Source organism: Anarhichas minor, unplaced genomic scaffold, assembly GCF_050575085.1.
Source record: "Anarhichas minor isolate MPS153535 unplaced genomic scaffold, ASM5057508v1 ptg000010l, whole genome shotgun sequence".
Lineage (NCBI taxonomy): Eukaryota > Metazoa > Chordata > Actinopteri > Perciformes > Anarhichadidae > Anarhichas > Anarhichas minor.
The window spans coordinates 17005359-17025485 of NW_027466456.1; the positions used below are offsets into that span (position 1 = coordinate 17005359).

General features: G+C 40.7%; 2 protein-coding genes across 8 annotated transcripts; one reads left to right on the forward strand and one right to left on the reverse strand.

Moving 5' to 3' along the window:
• Nucleotides 1–123: 123 nt before the first annotated feature.
• hps3 (HPS3 biogenesis of lysosomal organelles complex 2 subunit 1) lies at nt 124–16379 on the reverse strand. Of its 7 annotated transcripts, none has more exons than XM_076088436.1 (26): nt 16240–16379; nt 15998–16158; nt 15269–15425; nt 15078–15149; nt 14650–14743; nt 14394–14467; nt 13927–14139; nt 13438–13504; nt 13161–13243; nt 12506–12620; nt 12093–12249; nt 11905–11987; nt 11179–11353; nt 10674–10755; nt 10420–10577; nt 10094–10195; nt 7665–7773; nt 7138–7400; nt 6753–6930; nt 5425–5658; nt 4293–4490; nt 3919–4122; nt 3582–3686; nt 2256–2462; nt 2035–2122; nt 124–1296 (listed from the first exon to the last, which is right to left on the reverse strand). In XM_076088436.1, exons 3-26 carry the CDS (start codon nt 15317–15319, stop codon nt 1169–1171), a joined length of 3240 nt encoding a protein of 1079 aa, XP_075944551.1. In that variant the 5' UTR covers nt 15320–15425; nt 15998–16158; nt 16240–16379; the 3' UTR covers nt 124–1168. The 7 variants fall into 7 exon arrangements, with proteins under 7 accessions (XP_075944551.1, XP_075944555.1, XP_075944554.1 ...); XM_076088440.1 differs by having other exon boundaries at nt 15999–16091; nt 16240–16293; XM_076088439.1 differs by lacking the exon at nt 15998–16158 and having other exon boundaries at nt 16240–16360.
• A 554-nt stretch (nt 16380–16933) lies between these two features.
• LOC142947037 (uncharacterized) lies at nt 16934–19898 on the forward strand. The gene is made up of 5 exons (XM_076088683.1): nt 16934–17020; nt 17647–17715; nt 17882–18848; nt 19111–19197; nt 19294–19898. The coding sequence occupies exons 3-5, from the start codon at nt 17885–17887 to the stop codon at nt 19500–19502; spliced, it is 1260 nt and encodes a 419-aa protein (XP_075944798.1). The 5' UTR covers nt 16934–17020; nt 17647–17715; nt 17882–17884; the 3' UTR covers nt 19503–19898.
• Nucleotides 19899–20127: the final 229 nt, after the last annotated feature.

Below are 20127 nucleotides of genomic sequence, written 5' to 3' on the forward strand. Positions count from 1 at the left end.
GTAAGGCTTAAAAGGCAGGAATTGACAATCTTTAGATGTTTCTTGTGAGGACAAAAAACAAAATCAAGTGAAAGAAAGTTGTGAGGAAGAATACGGTAACATCAAAACATTTTGAGGGACTAGTTTTTGCAGTTTGGATCAGATATATTTGGATAAAACTAAAAATACTTCAGAGGACAGTTTTCTGCTTTCCTGAGATGAATCTCATGACACGGTGTTTTAACACAACAGAAAAGGTTGATTAGAATCTGTCAAGACAGTTATAATGTAACATAAAATGTTTTCATATTCAACACTTGTGAAATTATAAAGCTTATTCCAAGGTTATGCGAGTTGGAGAAAAAAACAAAACAAGTTTTTTTTCTTTTTCCACAGAATCAAAAATGGCTTCGGAACGAAATCTGGTGATGTACGCTGCAGCTTTTAAATGCTTTAAATTGACCAACTTCCTGGTTTTAGGAATTGCAGGATTAGTTTAAGGACTACAAACTGTAAAAAGTAATAATACATTTTCATACGAGCTAGACATTTAAGTTTATATCACCACATACAGTACAGTACAGTGGCCCACATGAAGACACAAACTAATTCTTAAAATAATACAAATATGACAATGCAAGTGGCAAACAAAACTCAGAAATGTGAAGCAATATTGGAATACAAACAACAAACTAAAAATCCAAGAAAAACGATGCATATTGGATATATAGGTTGACATGCACCCGAAGGGAAACCTGAAAGCACTTTTTATGATCCATATGTGCTCTGCATGACTTCCTCTATATACACTGTAGTCTACTCTTGTGTATCCTGCATATTCTATTCTCTTCCATTTCTACTTTGTCATCTAAAAACACAGAGGATACATCACCAGAGCGACTGATTAAATGTTCAACTTATCTGCCTATTACTCAAAAGTTGGTCACGTATTTGTGCGATCGCAAACATACAAAAACCTGTACGTGATTGTCTGCGGACAAACAAAGTGCTGACAGCATAGAGATTAGAGAGCCAGCATGTTTCCAGTATGCAAATCACTGAATCCCCAACTGCTTCGGAGCAGCAGTTCAATTGCGGACACATTGGTCCTCGTCTATTCCTAGTAGTGTGTGTGTGTGTGTGTGTGTGTGTGTGTGTGTGTGTGTGTGTGTGTGTGTGTGTGTGTGTTTCAGGCCATCAGGCGTCTCTGGCTACAGGTCAACAGGTAAGGCAGGAAGTACGAGGCGGTGCCGTCATCAGGCATCAGCTCCAGGAACTCTGTGGGGCTCGTCTCCATGGCAACCACTACCAGCGTCTCTGTTGGCATGGGAATAAAAAATGTTGCCATTTATGTTGCCATAAAAAAAAAAATCATCAACATCAGAGCTGATCTCAACTTTCTGACTTTTTTTGTTTTTGTTGTTGTCTTTCTATTCCAATCATTCTCGTCAAAACCTGGAGCCGACATTAGCCACAGGGCAACTTGACTCGATTCACTCTGCTGTACAAACCATATATTTAATAATTTAATGCTTTTGTGCTCTGCATTTCTACATATAATGAATGAAATTATTTGAATTGATCGTATTTTCTATATTCAGCTAATCAGTTGTATCTTCTGTAAATAGTATTTACCTTCGTGAAGGTCTAAATGCTGTTTGACATCCTCTCTGTAGCCTACTGCCAGTAATAAACGTGAGGTGAGGGAAAAGTAAATCCTTCATCTATCTATCTATCTGTTGGCTTAAAAAGTGGTTCAATTGAAATAGCATAACTCATTCCCATCATGTGTACATTTGATACACCCTGTGACCACAGTGTGCTCAGTGGAAACAGCCCCGATTGACTTTTCTTTTAGATTGTTATCTAACCTGCTCGGTATTGTCGTCATCAGTAAAAAGAGCTAAATTGTCACTCTGTTCAATGTCAAGTCAAAAGTGACGCTGGGTAAACATGAGAAGTTCTTTGACTAAACTATGTCAAGTGACCTTAAACTCTAAACACGATACTGGGGTACTTTTGACAGACTGATGGTATTCTGAGAGAAGCTTCTACCTTTGAGAGCAGCCAATAGGATGCTGTTGTCTGCGGCAGCTCTCGTCCTGTTACAAAGTTCTGGGAGCAGCTTCTGCCACCACAACACCTGCAGAGATTAGACACGACAGACAGGGTAACACTTCTCATAATCACTGGCTGTAAAATGCAGAAACATTCAGACATGAAACAGAGTGAAAACATAACACATTTGACAGTTCAGGCTACTGCTCAGTACAAACCATATGTTTGTCTTGTAACTGGTGGTTAGCGTAGGCTATGATGGCCTGAGGACATCGGTCCAGCAGCTTTTCAATGCTGCCGTCGTACTGCCCCCTTCTGGTGGCGCAGAGGAGGTGCAGGCTGAAGCCCCATAAGGTTTCCTCTGAAAGACGCTCCATCAGAGGCACGACGGAGCCCACCGACAGGGACGGACCACACAGGAGAGACTGCAGATGGATACAGGAATACAATCACTGGACAGTTGTAGAGGAATGGAAGACTATGTTACTTTTAAAATATTACATAACACAATGTTTGTCTTACAATTAAAAAGTGTGCCGTCACAGCATGTATGACCAGTAGCTTAGGGTGGCTAATGTTAGCAAACTATGGATGGATTTATGTGTGCTGCTGTTCAGGTCCAAACCCAGGGTTTTAGATAGACTGAGGCACTATTTCCAAGTAGTTTCACAATCTCAGATTTTCTATTATCTTGTATATTTTTCTATATTTGATTCTTATAAATATTCTATATATTATTTTAATGTAAAAAAATGATGAATTAATTTAAAAACAGCTGTATATCCCTGAGTTTGGCTGACAATATTGTAAAAGTTTTTATTTCTGAGAGTTTCCTGGTTTCTTCTAATTGTTGTATTTATTCATTCATTTATTGCTTGGTATGATTATAAAACATTTAATTTAAAGACACTGGGTCCAAAAAATATTGATATCCACCTTTAAAAATGTGTAACTTTAAACATAACATTTAAACTGTACTCCACATCCTCAAATCCCAGAAAGAAAAGGTATTGAGGACATGACCTTTGTGTCCTCGATGGTAGTAAGGGCACAAAGTGTTTTTATAATTGCCACATGTGACCACAGAGGTCGATGTTGTGCAAAAGTTAAATAGATGCACTTGAAATATACATTTGGTCGAGAAAAAGGTCTTGAGTCATTGCACTGTAGTTCTACTAACAGCTGTCATTGCCTCTCATCCTGGGTTCAAATCTCCATGAATGTATTTCCCTAATATACAGTATAAACACTGAAATTATGTTTCTTTTGTACATATACTGTAAATAGTTGTATTGTTTACTCCAACTAAATGTGGCTCTATTTTTGTAATTTAAGTGTTGTATGTATACGAGTCTATAAAGTGCCGGGCCCTGCTTTACCATGAATATCTTATCATTTTAATTGTTAATTTGGTTAATTTTTAAGTCTTATTTTACACCTTGAAGGCAGATGGTCTCTCCGCTATTCATAACACTTCTAGATACTTACTGAAATAACGTATTTTATGACATACAGAAGCAGCCTTGTGTTCACAGACAGATTACCTGCAGTTTGTAGAGCGCCTCCTGGTGTTGTGAGCTGGTGGTGTGTGCTGGATTGAGAACAGTGAGCCACGGGTACAGAGCACCGTAATGAGAGCACGAGTTTATCTGAGACACACACAAACATGCGGGACTCTTAGTGAATGAGAGTGATGTTCACATGGACTCATTTCTGAACATCACGCTGGTTATAGACACTGATCATTTTTGTCAGTCAATTAAGGTGGTGGTGAAACATCACGAGGCATTGTACGAGAGTCAAACTGAACATAAAAGGGTGGTATTGGAATCTTGAATAGCTCCAAACAAAGAGAACAGCAGTCATTTTTAGCTACTGTACCAGATCGTCAGCGCTCTTCAGCGGCCTGCGTCTTGAAGGTGTGTGTGGTTCGTTGGTGTGCGTATCCGAGGTTGTATTTGTCAGTCGGTCGATGTAGACAGACGCCACTCGGAACAGAAGTTCCTGGATGATAGTTTCCTGTGAAGACGCCATGAGCATCGCCTCCCAGAAATCCACCTGTAAGCAGTTCTCACAGCCCAGCTCCTACAAACACACACACACACACACACACACGTACATGTAGGATGGATCAAAATGGACAAATATCTTGTAAGCTTGAAACCAACATGACTTCCCTTGTAGCCTCCTAGCTGTGAATTACCAGGTGCTAACGACACGCACGTATACACACACACACACACACACACACACACCTTGAATATGTGATCAGCCTGTTCCAGCTGGACTTTGTCGTTTTCATGTAAAGCCACCACGGCAGCCACCAGCAGTCCTGGTTGGGACTTTGCCAATTGGCGGGTCAACGCTGTGGGACGGATGTGTGTGTGCTGGCCTCCACCTCTGCCATGCAGCAACAGCCTCGGCTCCTCGATGAACCCGTACACCAGCAGCATCTGAACACAGACAGACAGTCCTCTGGAATGACTCACATATACGTTGTACAACTATTTATTGCTCCTGTGCGATCAAACGTTTTTGTAAAGGAGACCTAGCAAACAAAGAAGCGTCATGTCTTAAAATCAGCTAATGTACAACGTCTTCATGACTTCAAACAGCAGTGGCAACCAGGCAATAAGATCAGAATGCCTGAATGGATGTTTGATGGTATCAGACAAATACAGTTTCTACCATTCCACATGTTTCTCAATCAACTGTGATCTGCAAGCAACATTGTATTTCTCCTTTCAGACCAAGATCAATGCATCACATCCTGTGTATTTCCTGCCAGTGTATGTCACATCCCGACTTAAGGATCTTAAGGATATGCTGTGACATGTCCAACCAGTTTCAGTAATCTTCCTAATATGATTTGATGCAATGGTATCAAAAGCGCTTGATTCATTTGTATCATCCTCTTCCTCTGAAATATTAAATAATTATTGAATGCAAACATTGAAGGAAAGTTGCGCCATGTTTAAACAAACAATATAAACTTTACAAAAAGCAAACACACTGGTGTGACATAAAACATATTAATATGTTTCGATTTGCATTTAAAAAAAAAAAAACTTTTTGAAACCCAATACTGTAATGATTTGTCCAGATAATTAATTAATATAGAGCTAATACATGTTTCTATCAAAGCAGTAAGGTAGATCATCTAGTTGAATATGAATGTGCTTTCATAGAGCAAGTGTCTATTTTTAGATTACTGAGATGGACTGTCGATCTACGAGATGCCGTTACATGATATACATACTGTTAACAAAACATATTTCAGTTTATTCTTCACGAGGAAGCATCGCTTCTCTCACTCACACACACACACACACACACACACACACACACACACACACACACACACACACACACACACACACACCTAACCTCAGCGTGTCTTTCAATCAGATGTGTGTACTGTGGCAGGTCGTCCAAACGCAGCATCATGGTTGCCATGGTGGTTGTCAAAGGAACAGACACGCCAGCTGTGTCTTCCAGATGTTGTAAGATTCGCAGCGTCTGGGCAGGACTGATGTTTATCAGGGACGGGCTGGCGCAAACACTGACGAGCTGTGAGGGCTCTGATTGGCTGAAAATGTCTATGACCTCATCAGCTGCCTCCTGCAGAAAAATGATTAATATGTTTCTTTAGTTTCTGTGTGTATTTACCATTGTATTTTGGAGAACTGGTGGCAAACGTTTTGTTGTGCAACACAAATAAATAAGCTGATAAACTGATGACTATAAAAACAATACAGCGTACTTGAATAATTACTAAATTATATGTTTAAGAGACAATATATGGTTCGTATTATAGACTTCTGAAGCTGAGGAGAGACTTTTTGAAGACATGAACATTGAAATTCGGCTGTGAATGTCTAAGTTAGAGTGCACAGAAGCAGATGGAAACTGACAGTATTTAATGTACCGTATTTTCCGCACTATAAAGCGCACCGGATTATAAGGCGTACCTTCAATGAATGGCCTATTTTAGAACTGTTTTTATATATAGGGCGCACCGGATTATAAGGCGCATAGAATAGAAGCTACTACAGTCAAACGTTTGACTGGGGTTGCGTTATGCATCCACTAGATGGAGCTGTGCTAAAGGGAATGTCAACAAAACAGTCAGATAAATCATTCAGTCAAACTTTATTGATTTTTGATTTCATTCACAATACGGTAACTTAAACGTAGAGGGGAACTTTTCCCTGATTCAGTAAACACGTAAAAGAAACAGTCTGATACCACTAAATCAAACGTTAGTGCATTCACAATATAGTAACTCTCGAAATTGTTCAACTTACGTATAAAACGAGTTTTAACTCAGCGTCGTAAGCGTGTCTCTTGAAAGGTGCCATTTTGGGGTCTTTATACACACAAGTGGTGTTGGACTAGGAGTAAGCACAGTACCGGTGTTTACCGCGGTGCGGCTTTGTAGTTTACCAGTCGTACTGAAACATTTTGACAGAGCGCCGTGTACAACCAGTATGGATCAACCAATTAACCAATTGATCCATATATAAGGCGCTCCGGATTACAAGGCACACTGTCGTTTTTTGAGAAAATTAAAGGCTTTTAAGTGCGCCTTGTAGTGCGGAAAATACGGTAAATGTAAAACTAATGTATTCCATATGGTACCTTCAAAACACATCTCTATAAGCCTCACATGATACAAGCAGCATGTGAAGCTTTATGGTTATGTTGGTGTTTACCTGACTGAGGATCTGCTCCGTTTCTTCTAACAGGTAATGCTTCAGGTAGAAGAGGAAGCCAGGGCCGTAGGAGTGAGGGCTGCTGGGAAGCGGCCGGTTCCTTGCCATGATCTCTGTAACTGACAGACCAGACATCCTGTAGTACGGCAGAGCCAGGTGGCAGTCCTTCTGACTGCCCCTTACAGAACAGAAAAGCATAGAATTATTACCGAAATATCTTAAAGTCTACCAACAGCAACAACAGCACTTCTGATTATCAATAAATAATATATTAAGAAAGAAATACCAAACATTCAGGCAATTTGAAGAATCTTGAACATTGTAATGGCCATTTTCCACTATTTTCAATATTTGTCCTTTTGCGAGGTGTGTGCATGTGTGTTACCTGCTGAAACAGTCTCCCAGCTGTGCACAGTTTTGCCTGAGTGCCTCTTCCAGTTCTTGACTGTCTGTCTGTACAGCCGTCTGTTTCTCAGCTGGTCCGTCTGCATCGGTCTGCAGAGACAGCACGGCGTCTTCCTCGATGTTTCTTTGCTGCTCTGACGTTTGGAGTAAGGAGGTGCGGAGGAGGAGGTGAGCTTCACTCAGGAGGTGCCGAAGGCTTTGAGGCTGCGGGTTGGTCTCTGCAAACCGCTGGCTGTATTCAACCTGACTCACAGAGAATGGAGGAATGAATTGCAGCTGGAATGACTTGAGAAAATAGACTTTGCAATGCAGATACATATATTAATGTACTTTTTATGTTTTTCTGGGGTTTTTTCTTCCCTTTTCTCTATTTATTTTGGTTTCATTTCTTTAGTCCATCATGCTTATCATTAATAATTGTGAATATAAACACAAATACAACAACTGACATTCAGATAAAGTGGAATTTTTTTTGCACAGTCAATGAAGTGGGTATGTTTGTGTTACCATCTCTTGGTAAAGAGTGAGGGGGGAGACGGTGGTGACCACGTAGAGGTTCCATCCGTGTCCTGCAGCGCTGGTTTCTTTGGGGGAAGAGATTGTCCACTTCCTGCTCCTGAGGTCAGAGGTCAAAGAGAGAATAATCAAACAGAGCGATGCGCTTAATCTCTAAGTCTTATCTCACAGAGTAGATGTTTAGCCGATAACAAAATCTGTTTAAAGTGAAGTTCCCACGATTCATGGAAAAACGTTTGTCAACAAGAAAGGACAATGAGAGTAAAAATGTAAACATGTGCTGAGTAAGCTCCAGTCTGGAGTCTAGAAACTGGCATTCAGACGAAATATTTCCTATCTAAAGTCATTTTAAAGCTATAGAATGATATAACTCCTAAACATGTCAATAGTTCTCTGCAGTTTCCAATAGACTAATGTAGAATATGGGTGTATGTAAGTAAATGTATTTAAAAAGGTATATGTACGTGCAATTATACTTATGTGTGTGGTGAACAGTAACAGTATAGTTAACATTTCATCAACATTAAATTCCATGAACCAAGCGGAGGAATGCTTCCTGCTTCCGTTTCCTGACTAACTACTACTGGAACTACTGAACCAGAAATACTACCGTCTGCATCACCAACACACTCCCAATGAAGAACAACCTTTGGGGTACAGTTCCTATATAATACAGTACATTAACTGCCAAATACTAAGACATATTATTATATTATACATGAACAAACAAACAGTTAGTAAAATGTTAGTGAGCAGGTTAACATGGTAAGAAGGTAATCTGGGGCCATGATGGGTAATTCTTTGTGTGTGTGTGTGTGTGTGTGTTATGCTGGTCACACGTCATGACGTGGCCTCAAACCTGTAGATTTACCAATCACACACCCTTTATAACTTTCAACGTTAAACCGGGAAACGGGGATGATCGTTGGAAGATGTGTGTTTAGTCACCACGCTTAAACTTACAATAAAACAAGCCCTGCTCAGCAGCATACTTTATGAATCATCTTTGCAAAGTTACATTCAAACCTGGACCATCCAAGGAGCAGACTGACACCAGATATGGACTTTTGGGTGTTCCTCCATTACCTGTCAAAGACTTGTGCTTATATTTGGCAGTGTGGGTGTCCAGAACCGCTCAGTGAGGGTGTCACGGATGACAGCGATGTCCAAACCTGAATTACTTATAGAAATTGCTCTGGAGAAAGCGCCATTATCTAAATCCTTAAGATGCAACTATAAAGGTATGCATTACTTATTTTCATTTCAATAAGAATATATACATTTTATTAAAAATCTGTACTGTAAAGCTGGATTATTAGGTTAAGATAATTAGTTTGTGATCAAAAAGTCACACACACTAGGACCGTTAGGGAGGTTATGGTTGGATCGGTGTAGGAACTAAAACAGGAAGTGTTGTCACTCTTAGACCAAACTGCAAAGGCACACAGACATCAACTAACCACGGGCTGAAATGACTGGCTGTTTGAGAGTTTTAGTATATTGCCATATGGAGAAACTTGACTCAAGAAAATACGTACCAGGCATTTGCAGACCATAGATGTTTCATTTTTTAATCAAATGCAAACAAATGGCTGCTTTCAAATATAATCAAGAAGTAAAGTTGTGGATTTTCAATATCCACGTCAATATTTAATAGGTTTTATCTTCGTTTATTCGTCGTATACTTTACTTCACCATAATCTCTATAAACAACAGGACAAGATTTTGGTATCCGAAGCATTCCGGTTTTCGGTTTGTAGTCCGAGTAGTGTTGACCAATCACGTTCGAGCAGGTTTCGGTTGAAATGCAGGTAAACAGTCCGTGTGAAGAGCAACAGAGGTGGAACGCATTGGCCGAAATGAAAACTTGGAACGCTTTTAACGGTTTGAAATTAGCTTGTAAACTGGCTACTTGTGAAACATTGCGGTTGTTAACTTGACTTAATGAATATTTGATGACTTATGTTGATGCAAGGCAGCTTACAGTGGCAAAATCCTAGTACCTTTACTTCCCTCCTTTTTCAAACGAAGTAGTACCTTTATGCCCCCTAAACAGTTAGCCTGACGGTGTTGCATGAGGGCAAAGAAATAGCTTAACATGTCGAAGGTCCCCTTTTTGTTTTTGTCATGTATTAGGAAAAACCTGCAACACCGATGTTCCAGTTCAGGCTAATTTCCAGCAGCTTGCAGCTAGGAATACAGCTTTCAGCGAAAAATGCAAAAAGGGGCTTCAATGAGAAAAAAAAGCCTTTCATTCTGCGACATTAAAGGTAAAACAGAATCTCCCTTTAAATAAGTGCTGATATAAGGATTTGGTTAACAATCATCCGCTAAACTAGCACTTCAAGGGTTTCCTGGCGTTGCAGCTTGGCCTAGAAGTGACAACTGAGACTGTGGTGGTGGTTTGGGGTTTGTCTTACAGGAAGGGGCGTGAAAGAAGGCTCTCCAGAGCCGGCGTGGTTGCGGGATCGATTCCCACCGCCAGGAAAATACCAGTCAGCAAGGTGTGTTCTTTCAACTCACTAAAATAACAACATACACACACAGTAAACAGGTTTATAAATGCATATATGCCTGCACACACACACACACACACACACACACATCACCAGTGATGATAAGGTATTCTGATACCCGCAGGGAGGCATCTGATGACATGAAAGGTGTATGATCTACACACTATCATAGTCAAGCGTGTTTGTGTGTGTTTAACTCTGTGTATTGTATGCGTGTGTGAGAGACTTACAGGCCTCTGCGTTGTATGGTGCGTTCTGGCTCCTCTGGTGTCTCTGAGTCGGCGGTGGAGAGCAGGATAACATGGCGGCCGTAGACACACACTGAACGCAGACCAATAAACAGCTGCATCCTCAGCGCACACACCTCCAGGCTGCAGGGTGGACAGGCCTTCAAAACGCACACAGAGTGGAGAGTGGTGAGACTGAATCAGGGAGTAAATCAATCGAGAGGCCACAGAGCAAGGTATTCAGGTGAGGCTCATACCTTTATGGTGCTGTCGATGTAGGGGTCTTCAATCCTGGCTGCTACTGCTGCACAGCGCACGGTGAAACACTGCAATGCATTCCTGCCGGCCACACACAGGAATCAAGATAAAACTTACTGGTATGCCAAACAAGAACATACTCCATCCAAGACTCATTGGGCCTCATGCAAGTGATTTGTGAGTTGACAGGTGATTTAGGAGATTTAGGAAAACTTGACGTGTTCATCAATTAACGCGTAGACTTGTATGGTATTATTGGGATGTTAATTAGCTCATTTACAATTATCATGAACACACGCTCATTTACACACAGTGGGCATGCATCGTGTTTATGCTGCTCATTTACACAGTTATCTGAGATTAGAAGTGTTTGACGTGGCACACTCGTACGAACCCACTGTACGAAAAAAAGTAAGTCAAGTTTTTCAAGACATGGATGTTTTTACAAGCTGTGATCCAGCGAAGATGATCGGATTTCCATATTAAATCAGACTGCGGACGTACTTTGTTATGACGTGCAACAGGTGGTCTGTCAGCACCGCCTTCAGGACCTTCTCTGGATACTGATAGGCCGAGAGAAGCTCGACACCACCCTTCAGGCTGTACAGGTAGCCGGCGGAGGGGAGAGAGAAGAAGCAGAATATGCACGATGGTTCTTCCAGAGACACCGACTGGTTACCTGGAGCGAGCAAGACAGAGAGAAATACAGAAACAGTGTTCTGATGTTGTGGTATCCAATTCATGTACACAGTTATTTTGTCAGTTATTGAGTCCTAAAACTTAGAAATTGTATAACCAGTGAAAGAATATGACATAATTTCACCCATTTCCAATATTAACCAACTTTTACTGAAGAAGCTCAACTGTTTTCCTGGAGCTTACCCGCCCACTGATAATGATTTACAAATCAAGCCCAAATGTTTCATGAATATCCTCGAATTATGTGTGATTTCACTGATAACCAGTGCAGACCTGAAGGTGAAGATGAAACGTTATAATTTGTTCAGAATGATGGAAGTTGCAGTGGATGTTATGCACGGCTTTGCTGCAACTATATTAAGGTGAAACTGGTCTGAATATATTAATGGTTTGATGGAAATCTTTCCATTTACTGCTCCATAAATATTGTTCTACATGGAAGTTGAGTAGTAACCCCAGTTCCTGTGACAACATATGCTGCTTTTGTACCGACACCCATATCTGTATCTCATGCTGTATTATAGTACTGACTGGTGAAGAGCGGGTAGAGCTGTAGGGAGTGGAGTTGAGTCTCCTCCACACTGCAGCCCTGGAAGAAGTCTGGAGTGAAACGCCTGCAAGTGAGAAGAGACACAAGTTAAATAAACCTCACATAGCAAAAATATGCTCACTGTAAATATCTAAGGGTCCAAATGGTCCTCAGATATACACGTACACACCTGAAGAGAACATAAGACTGTGTGTACTGTCGTGTACTGTCCTCCAGCCCGGTCTTTTCTATGCTGACAGGGATGTCACAGTCCTTAGCTCGATCACCGAGCAACTCTTGGTGTCTCGGAAGGACCTGAAAGTCAGACTGGTCTTCCAGATGGTCTGCTGCACTCAAGTACGCAGACACAAAAGCTTAGTGTGAGGTGACATTTTCTCTGAAAAGTCCCAGTAAACATAATGACCAACTCAAAAGCTAATTCTCTGGATCTGCAGCAGACAAACACTGCAACCCGTCACCAACCCAAACTCAAGACTCAAAACATTCTTTCAGACTCTATGCTTTCTTACGGTCTGTAAACTAAACTAAATCAAAAACAGACAGAGATGGCATCAATCATTAAAGAGGGCAACAAACACTGACTTTTCTTTGCGTCTAAAGATTCTTCCAGGGTTTTAGGTTCAGAGGATGCGTCCAGTTTCAGAACCAGCACTTCCAGCTCCGCCTGCACTGCTACATATACTCCACACAGCGCCACCTAGGGGTCAGAGGAGGTCGATTTTAATAGTTTGAACTTCTGAAATACCTAAACAAAAGTAAATGCGTCCTATGTTTGTTAAATCATCAAAAGAACGATTGAGGATTTTTCCTCTATTTATTATATTTTGTTTTCCAGACACAGTTCAACTTATAACTGCTGCAACTGCTGATCACCACGATATTTCAGTTATTAAGATAATAAATACATGAGAACCGAAAACACAATGTGGATATAGAACTGATATTTTTGCTTGTATTCATAGCACAGTATCTGACACAAATAGAAAGCACATTTAGTGTGGATTATAATAATTGTGTTTAACAAATCAATGAAGTAGTTATACTGTTGTGTACAGTTGTTATGGCTTATATTTAATTAGGGGATTATGTACACGCTCAAAACTCAACAACAGAAACCAGACCAGTTGGTATGGGCCTTATTTACTGGTACAACTCTGTAGCAGATAAACAGATTGAACTATGAGGAAAACACAGCTAATTCAACTGAAGAGTAAAAAAAGACAAATTGAAGAAGTACCTGTTTAGGCTTGAGTTTTGGCAGATGCAGAATAACTGAGCGTTCAAAATCCAGGAAATTCGGGTTTGAACCTGTGATCTGACCTGAAAACAAAGAGGACAGATTAGCTTTATGTCTTCTCCTTAGCAGGAGATAGCAGGTCAGTATATGCCACATAGAAGTGCTACATTCTAGTCATAAACCAGAAATACAAATTAATTCATTCAAATAATCTGTGAACATGTATAAAGGCTGAGAACATTACTATGAAGTATGTGAGTTACTTTGATTGAGTTACCTTGACTCTGACTGGAACTCTGCTGAGAGTTCGTCCAGGTGCTCGGAAGCATCTGCTGACTTTGATTCTGTTGGGTTTTTCACAGAGAAAGATGAATTAACTGTAACATTTACAGTATCAATAAGAGTTCCCTTGTGTTGTTTAGATGCTTTATATATATATAAATATAAAAGAGATAAACCTGATGATAAAATACAACTTCTACTAAATGCACTACATTTGATATTTTAACACTTTTTGAAGGCTTTAAATACTAAATTGAATTTTAATGTTGTGGGAAACGGTCACTTCCCTGCACTGGCAGGTCTGAGCATTAACTCTAACCAATATAACCATCACAAAAATGTTAAGTCATCACGGCCACTTGTTTCTGGAATAACATCATATTAAGGAAGTAAAAATGCGACCTTATTTCAGTCTTTGAATTGAGATAATCTAAATAAGGTCCACAGAGGAGGTAAACGCCCAGATTAGCAGGTGGACTCTTACCAGACTCTGCTGGTTCTGTCTCCTCAAAGCAAACAGAACCAGAGTGTTCTCGCAGCCAACCAGAAGGTCTCCTGTGACCGAGCAACACGCCACGGCAACAGGGCGCTCCGACAGAGGGATCTCGATGATCTCCATCTGCACTCCGCCCCGCACAGACGCCCCACGCAGCAGGTGGCCCAACAAACGCACCCCGACACGGGCCTTCCCCTCCGCCTGAATGGAGAGCAAGAAACAAGTAGATCAAAATACATGGAGTAAAGAAATGAATAATGCAGTAGATATATACGGATAATAAACTAACTATTAAGCTTCATACTCAGAAACACATTTCTGAGTACGAGTATGAACACGTTTTTATTCTAGTGCAGTTTAGATAATATGGTTTAAATTAAGGTTACATATCATATCAAAGAGAAAAAAAAGAACATGTTCTTACATTTCACAGCACGACAACATTAAGTGCGTACCTGGTAGCGCCAGTTGGTGTAGGCTCTCAGGTAGGTGGCACTGTTCTTTTCCTCTATGGTCACCAGGTAATCCCCTGGGGAGGCAGAAAGGAAAGCAAGGGTGCAACATGTATTTCTCCCTCCAGCTCACGCCGTAATCACTAATGTTGCCGGCTGCCTCGCTCACATATAAAGTCAACGACAAATAAACTGATACTGATACAGTTGCTGTTGCAGAGAGGGAGGCTGACAAAAGGCGAGAGGTCATGCTTTTTACCCATCGTGCTGTGCTGGATGCTCTTCACGGTGCCCATGGTGGCAAAGCGACATATGAAAGGGCAGCCATCCTTCTCCACATTGTAGGCCTCCACCTTGGTTTAGTTCACAACAACACAACAGAGTCAGTAACCTGCTGAAACCTTTCATCTCCAAAATGTTACCTCTTGTGTGACGCAAGAGTATTCCTACAATCTGCAGACATTAACATGTGTTCTTTTATGAGGTTGCACTGATCCTCTGTGTATATATATATATATATATATATATATATATATATATATATATATATATATATACGAGTTAATATTAGCTTTCTTTATAATTATTGGATAACATTTCATTATGTATCATATGTTCTACCAACGAAGTATAGTTTTTATTTTCACAGGACTATGGTTTATAAATATACATATGTTGAAGGGTAACCTTGCATCCTCCAGTAGCCACCACGAACAGCGCTCCACCTCCACAGCAGATCAGTCCAGGCTGCTGCTCCACCTGAGACACAGAGAGGGAAGGTGGATGAGTTAGGACCTGATACAGACACAAAACAACAGAATTTGGATAATTAGCTTTTTTTGTTTTGAATCAGTAAGTATCAGACCGCATCAACCTACCTGTACTATCTGCTGTGAGGAGAAAGGATGGCAGTTGTAGACGTGCACCATGTTTGGTCCGCGTCTTGGAGAGAGGCTTTATTCAAAGATGGATATTTAACTGACTGCTGCTTCCTCTTTTGTTTGGGTTTCTTGAAGGCCTCATCAAGCAGGACACCTGCAATCATTAAAAAAAAACATCCACATGTAGGCTTGTGGTTTTCTGACATTCTACTTGAGATGCGTTCACATGTTACAGGCACATCGGATTTTCAGATATCCCATTTGGATTGCAAGACATGTGAAAACATCCATTTAATGTAATGTAGCTGCTGGTCGACTAATCGATGAACAGAAAATATCAGATGTGAGTTTTTTTGCTGCTTTCCTTGGTCATATATGACAGCAAATTTTATATATTTGGATTTTGGACTGTTGGTTAAACAAAACACATCACTGTGGACTTGGAGAAATTGTAAATAGTATTTTGTTTCACTAACATATTAACATATTTTTGATGGACTAAACAATTAATCAAGAACTTTAACCTGCATCACATGTAATAATACAGCATTTCACATGTGATGAATTCACAAATGCATTGCCATTATGGTTTTCAGACACTTCCATAGACTTCACATGACCAGTACAATAAAGGTAAATGTGGTGTTAAAACACTTTATAACCAAAATACCTAAATCAACTATATAAAACGAGCCACACATGCAACATGACCAACCACGAACTTAACTTAAATGTTGAATTCAGCTTCCCCTGCATCTCTGGCAGTCGGACTGAAGCAGGGCTGCAGAGTGTTTCTATAATCGGTATCACATGCCGCAGTCTTGTGAGCAGCAAAGGGTGTGCACATTAAATTCAGATGAACACGTTTCCTCTTCGGTTTACTCGCACTGTAGTGACAGACGGGCTAAACTTAGAGAGTCTTTAGAAAGTGAAGGAAGAAAGTGACAGACTCTCTGTTTAGTACCTACTTTGCTGCCATGTCCTTAGTTTCTTCTCTTTTCCTCCTAGTGTAGAGTATTCACGGCTACTGCAGCTTATTGATTTCACGCTGTCAAGCAGGAAGTGAACAGTCAACCACAACAACAAGCGCCCGCCCACTCTCCACTCTCATTGGCTCACGTTCCTGCTTGCCACCGAGCTGTCACAATGGAAAGCGTGGATCCGCCTCTGTTATGAAGTTGTTGTTTTGTTTTGTTTGTCTGTGTATTGTCTCATCAATTCATGGCTTTGTAAACACTATAGGGTGCAGTACTGTTGTCAATTTTAAAATATCGTTATATTTTATTAAAAGTTCGAAGTAAAGATCATTTCGAATATCAATTCAATAAGCGGTGATATTAAACTGCATACTTCCTGTATACAGGACAATCAATTACAAAGTTTGCCTCTTCCTAAGCAGGCTACTATTTTTGCTTTGAAAAAAATATTGAAATAAAACACTCATCTAAGGAATATAACTATAGAGTATTAAAATAGAGAAAAAATAACAATTCCTAAAAACTATATAATATAAGTGTCCAAAGAATAGAACTGCAATTAATAATAATGCTACTATACCAGATTTACACATCACCCCGTATTTACTACAGTTGAGCGATAAACCCTTTCAGATTGCCTAATTTTGAAAAAATGACGTGACCCGAATATAGACGTATTTTGTCCTGAGCCGGCCACCGTTGCTGCTGTAATAATCCTGAGTCGGACACATCCGCTCTGCCATAACCACCATCGAACATGGATTTATGTGTAGTAAGTATAATCAATGAATCAACGTGTGTAATTTAATTTCTATACATGCATAACGTCATATATACATGGTTGAATATTATAACATAAACCTTGATAGAAGAGAGCACTCTGACCACACTTACTAACTAACTTCCCCTTAAGTAACGAGTGCATCAAGTAACGTAACAGCTATCGCGTAGGTACCGTTAGCTAGCTAGCTATCGCTTTAGCTGCAACTGGCTCGTCTTGAAGCCAGCTTAGTCTGTTTCCGGCTGCGTTGGGACCCTTCTTATGAACAGTCTATGGTTAGGACAGAGGAGACGAGATATCTGTGAAAGAGTTGAGCACTCAGAGAAGACTAACAGGGCCGTACCAACGTTAACCACGGACTCAGGGCAACAACAAACAAAGCCGGTGTTTCTCCCACGTTCTGTGTAATATATGTAGGTGATGTGTTAGTAAGCACAAATGTATTTAAAGAAGTGTAGGTGAAATGATAGTAATCATAGATGAACTTCATGCACTGAGTGAGTGTGAGAATGAATGTGACAGTGCGCATTGTGTGTGAAAACAAGAAGCTACTTTATCATCTAAGTGGTGGATGTATTTAACTAAATCATGGATGTATTCATGTGTTTGTCGTTCAGCTCTGTGTTTGGTGATGCTTGAGAAGAACAAAAGTGCAGCGGAAGAAAGGAGTCAAATATAAAAGAAAGGTAGGTACGGTATTTTAAATATGTCTTCATGTGTGTATTTATCTTCATAGGAGCCACTTGATTTTAAAAGAAAAGGGTGATGTTTTTCTTTATGTAATAAATAATCAGTAATCAGAATGTTGACGTGACATGAATTGTACTATTACTAATTTCTTGTAATATGCAGAAGATGCCCAATATCCGGCAGCTGAGGAAGAGAGAGAGTAAGAGGCCCAGATGGACCAAAGAAGCCATGGGGCAGGCCATGCAGGAGGTGCAGGCAGGCAGGCAAACTCTAAGGCGTGCAGCCAAGCAATTTGGAGTCCCAAAGTCTAGCCTGTCGGACCGAATCAGCGGACGTGTAGCCACTGATTGCATCTATGGCCAAAGCCAGCTTCTCACCCCTGAAGATGAGAATTCGCTGGTGGAGTATTGTTTGTACTCTGCCAATCACGGGTGTCCTCAAAGAAAGTATCAGGTTGTGGCCCAAGCTCTGGCCATTTATAATTATCGTAATCCGCACAAACCCAGGTCTGTTCTCGGCCAAACCTGGTGGATTAATTTCAAGGAGCGGAACCACCAACGCCTTACCTCCCAGACCCCAGACATTATTGACCACGGTAATAAACCACGCACAAACAAAAGGGGTTCAGTCAAAGACATCCCCCTTTCCCGGTTACCCCCACATGAGAGTCCGCCTTCCTCTCCATCATCCGATCCCTACCTCACCCATCCGCTGGTAGCATCAGGGCAAATAACTGTGGAACTGGCCCATGTCTTGTCCAAAACCAACCAAACCTGTGAAACCCAAAAGGTCAGGGGAAGTGCCTACGTGCTGACAGCACAGGAAATGTCAGATGTCATCAAGAAGGTGGAGGACAGTGCAGCAAGAGTGGAGGCCAGAAGTGTGAAGCGACAGGGGGCGGAAGACACCGACCTGGCAGTCTCTTCCTCTACCATACCCGGTGGCTCTCGTCTCGGCCGTAAAAGACGCCTTCCCTCTGGGGCCCATCCAGACACCAGTTGCGGTGCTGCTGGCCCCTCAGCCCTCTTTGTTCCCACTTGTGCATCCCACAGCGCCTTAATCAGCCCCAGCAGCACACCAACCAACACCAGCTTGTCTTCCAATGACCGGCATCATAAAATTGTAGACGGTAAAGTTTCATTTTTGACATGCACAAATGAATATATGCACAAACATTATTCAGAATTATTATTTTAATGTTTAATATGATTTTGCAGAGCATACAGCAAGTCCCAAGCTCCTTCCTCGGCCTCTCGTTAGAAATACTTGATATAATCTGTAAAAACTATGTAAAATACATTCAACAACATTTTAATATGTTGGTAACTTGAGCTATTATAAAAACAGTAAACGTTTCAAGACGGCTAAGTCATGTGTTTTCATATGCACAGCTTCCAACCTGTGGCAGACCTCCATGCCTCTAGCTCCCCCGTCTCCTGGCTCCTCCTCCTCAACTGCTGAACCCACAACATCCACTGGTACGTATGCCGAACAGTCTTAACTTGTAAAACACCCATGAAAATTCAGCAATTTCCTCACACGTGTTCTGTTTTTTCTTTTCCCCATCTGAGTAGGTCACATAGCTGCAAAGAAGAAGAAATGGGAAAAGAAGATTTTGCGATGCGGACGGTGCAGACAGCCTTATCCTCCAAAGGATCCAGAAGGATTGGTTTTGTGGGTTCAATGTGACAACTGCCACAAGATGTTTCACACCATTTGTGTGAGCTCAGAGATGGACTTGGACGACGATGAATTTTGGTGTTTTTGGTGCCTTGATGTTTGATTTTGGTGTGATTTATCATGGCTCGTGATGAATTCACGTTCATTTTGGATTCATTTTCAATTTACAATTTTACAACACTGACATTAAAAACAGTTAGGGTTAGAGACTCCTAAAACTGCTCTATTTGCAGATTGCAGAGGGGAGCTTTTACACAGGCCCCAGCTGGTGTTGGTATGCACTGAAAATTGGAAGAATTTGAGCCTTTATATAATCTGCAATGTATGTCTTAACATCAGAAAGGTGCAATTGTACATTAAATTGACTCTGTTTCTGAAAAATACCACATGGGGGCAGTAGTTGACAGACAAGGAAGTCAGTCATGGACATGATAAAATGTATTTGCACATGCAGATGTTATGTTTGTGAGGCTTACTACAATAAAGATGTTATAAAAATGTTTGACTCCAAAACATATTTACATGCTCAGAGACATTTTCAGCGAGACAATAAACTATATCAATCAAGGTGCCTTGATTGTTGGTTTTGTTATAGTTTATTGTCTCGCTCATAATGAATACAATTTCAGTTTGACTTGATTTAACTACACTTGGATTGAAAAAATGCATTAAATGCAAGGCATAGTCTCTCTCTCTCTCTCTCTCTCTCTCTCTCTCTCTCTCTCTCT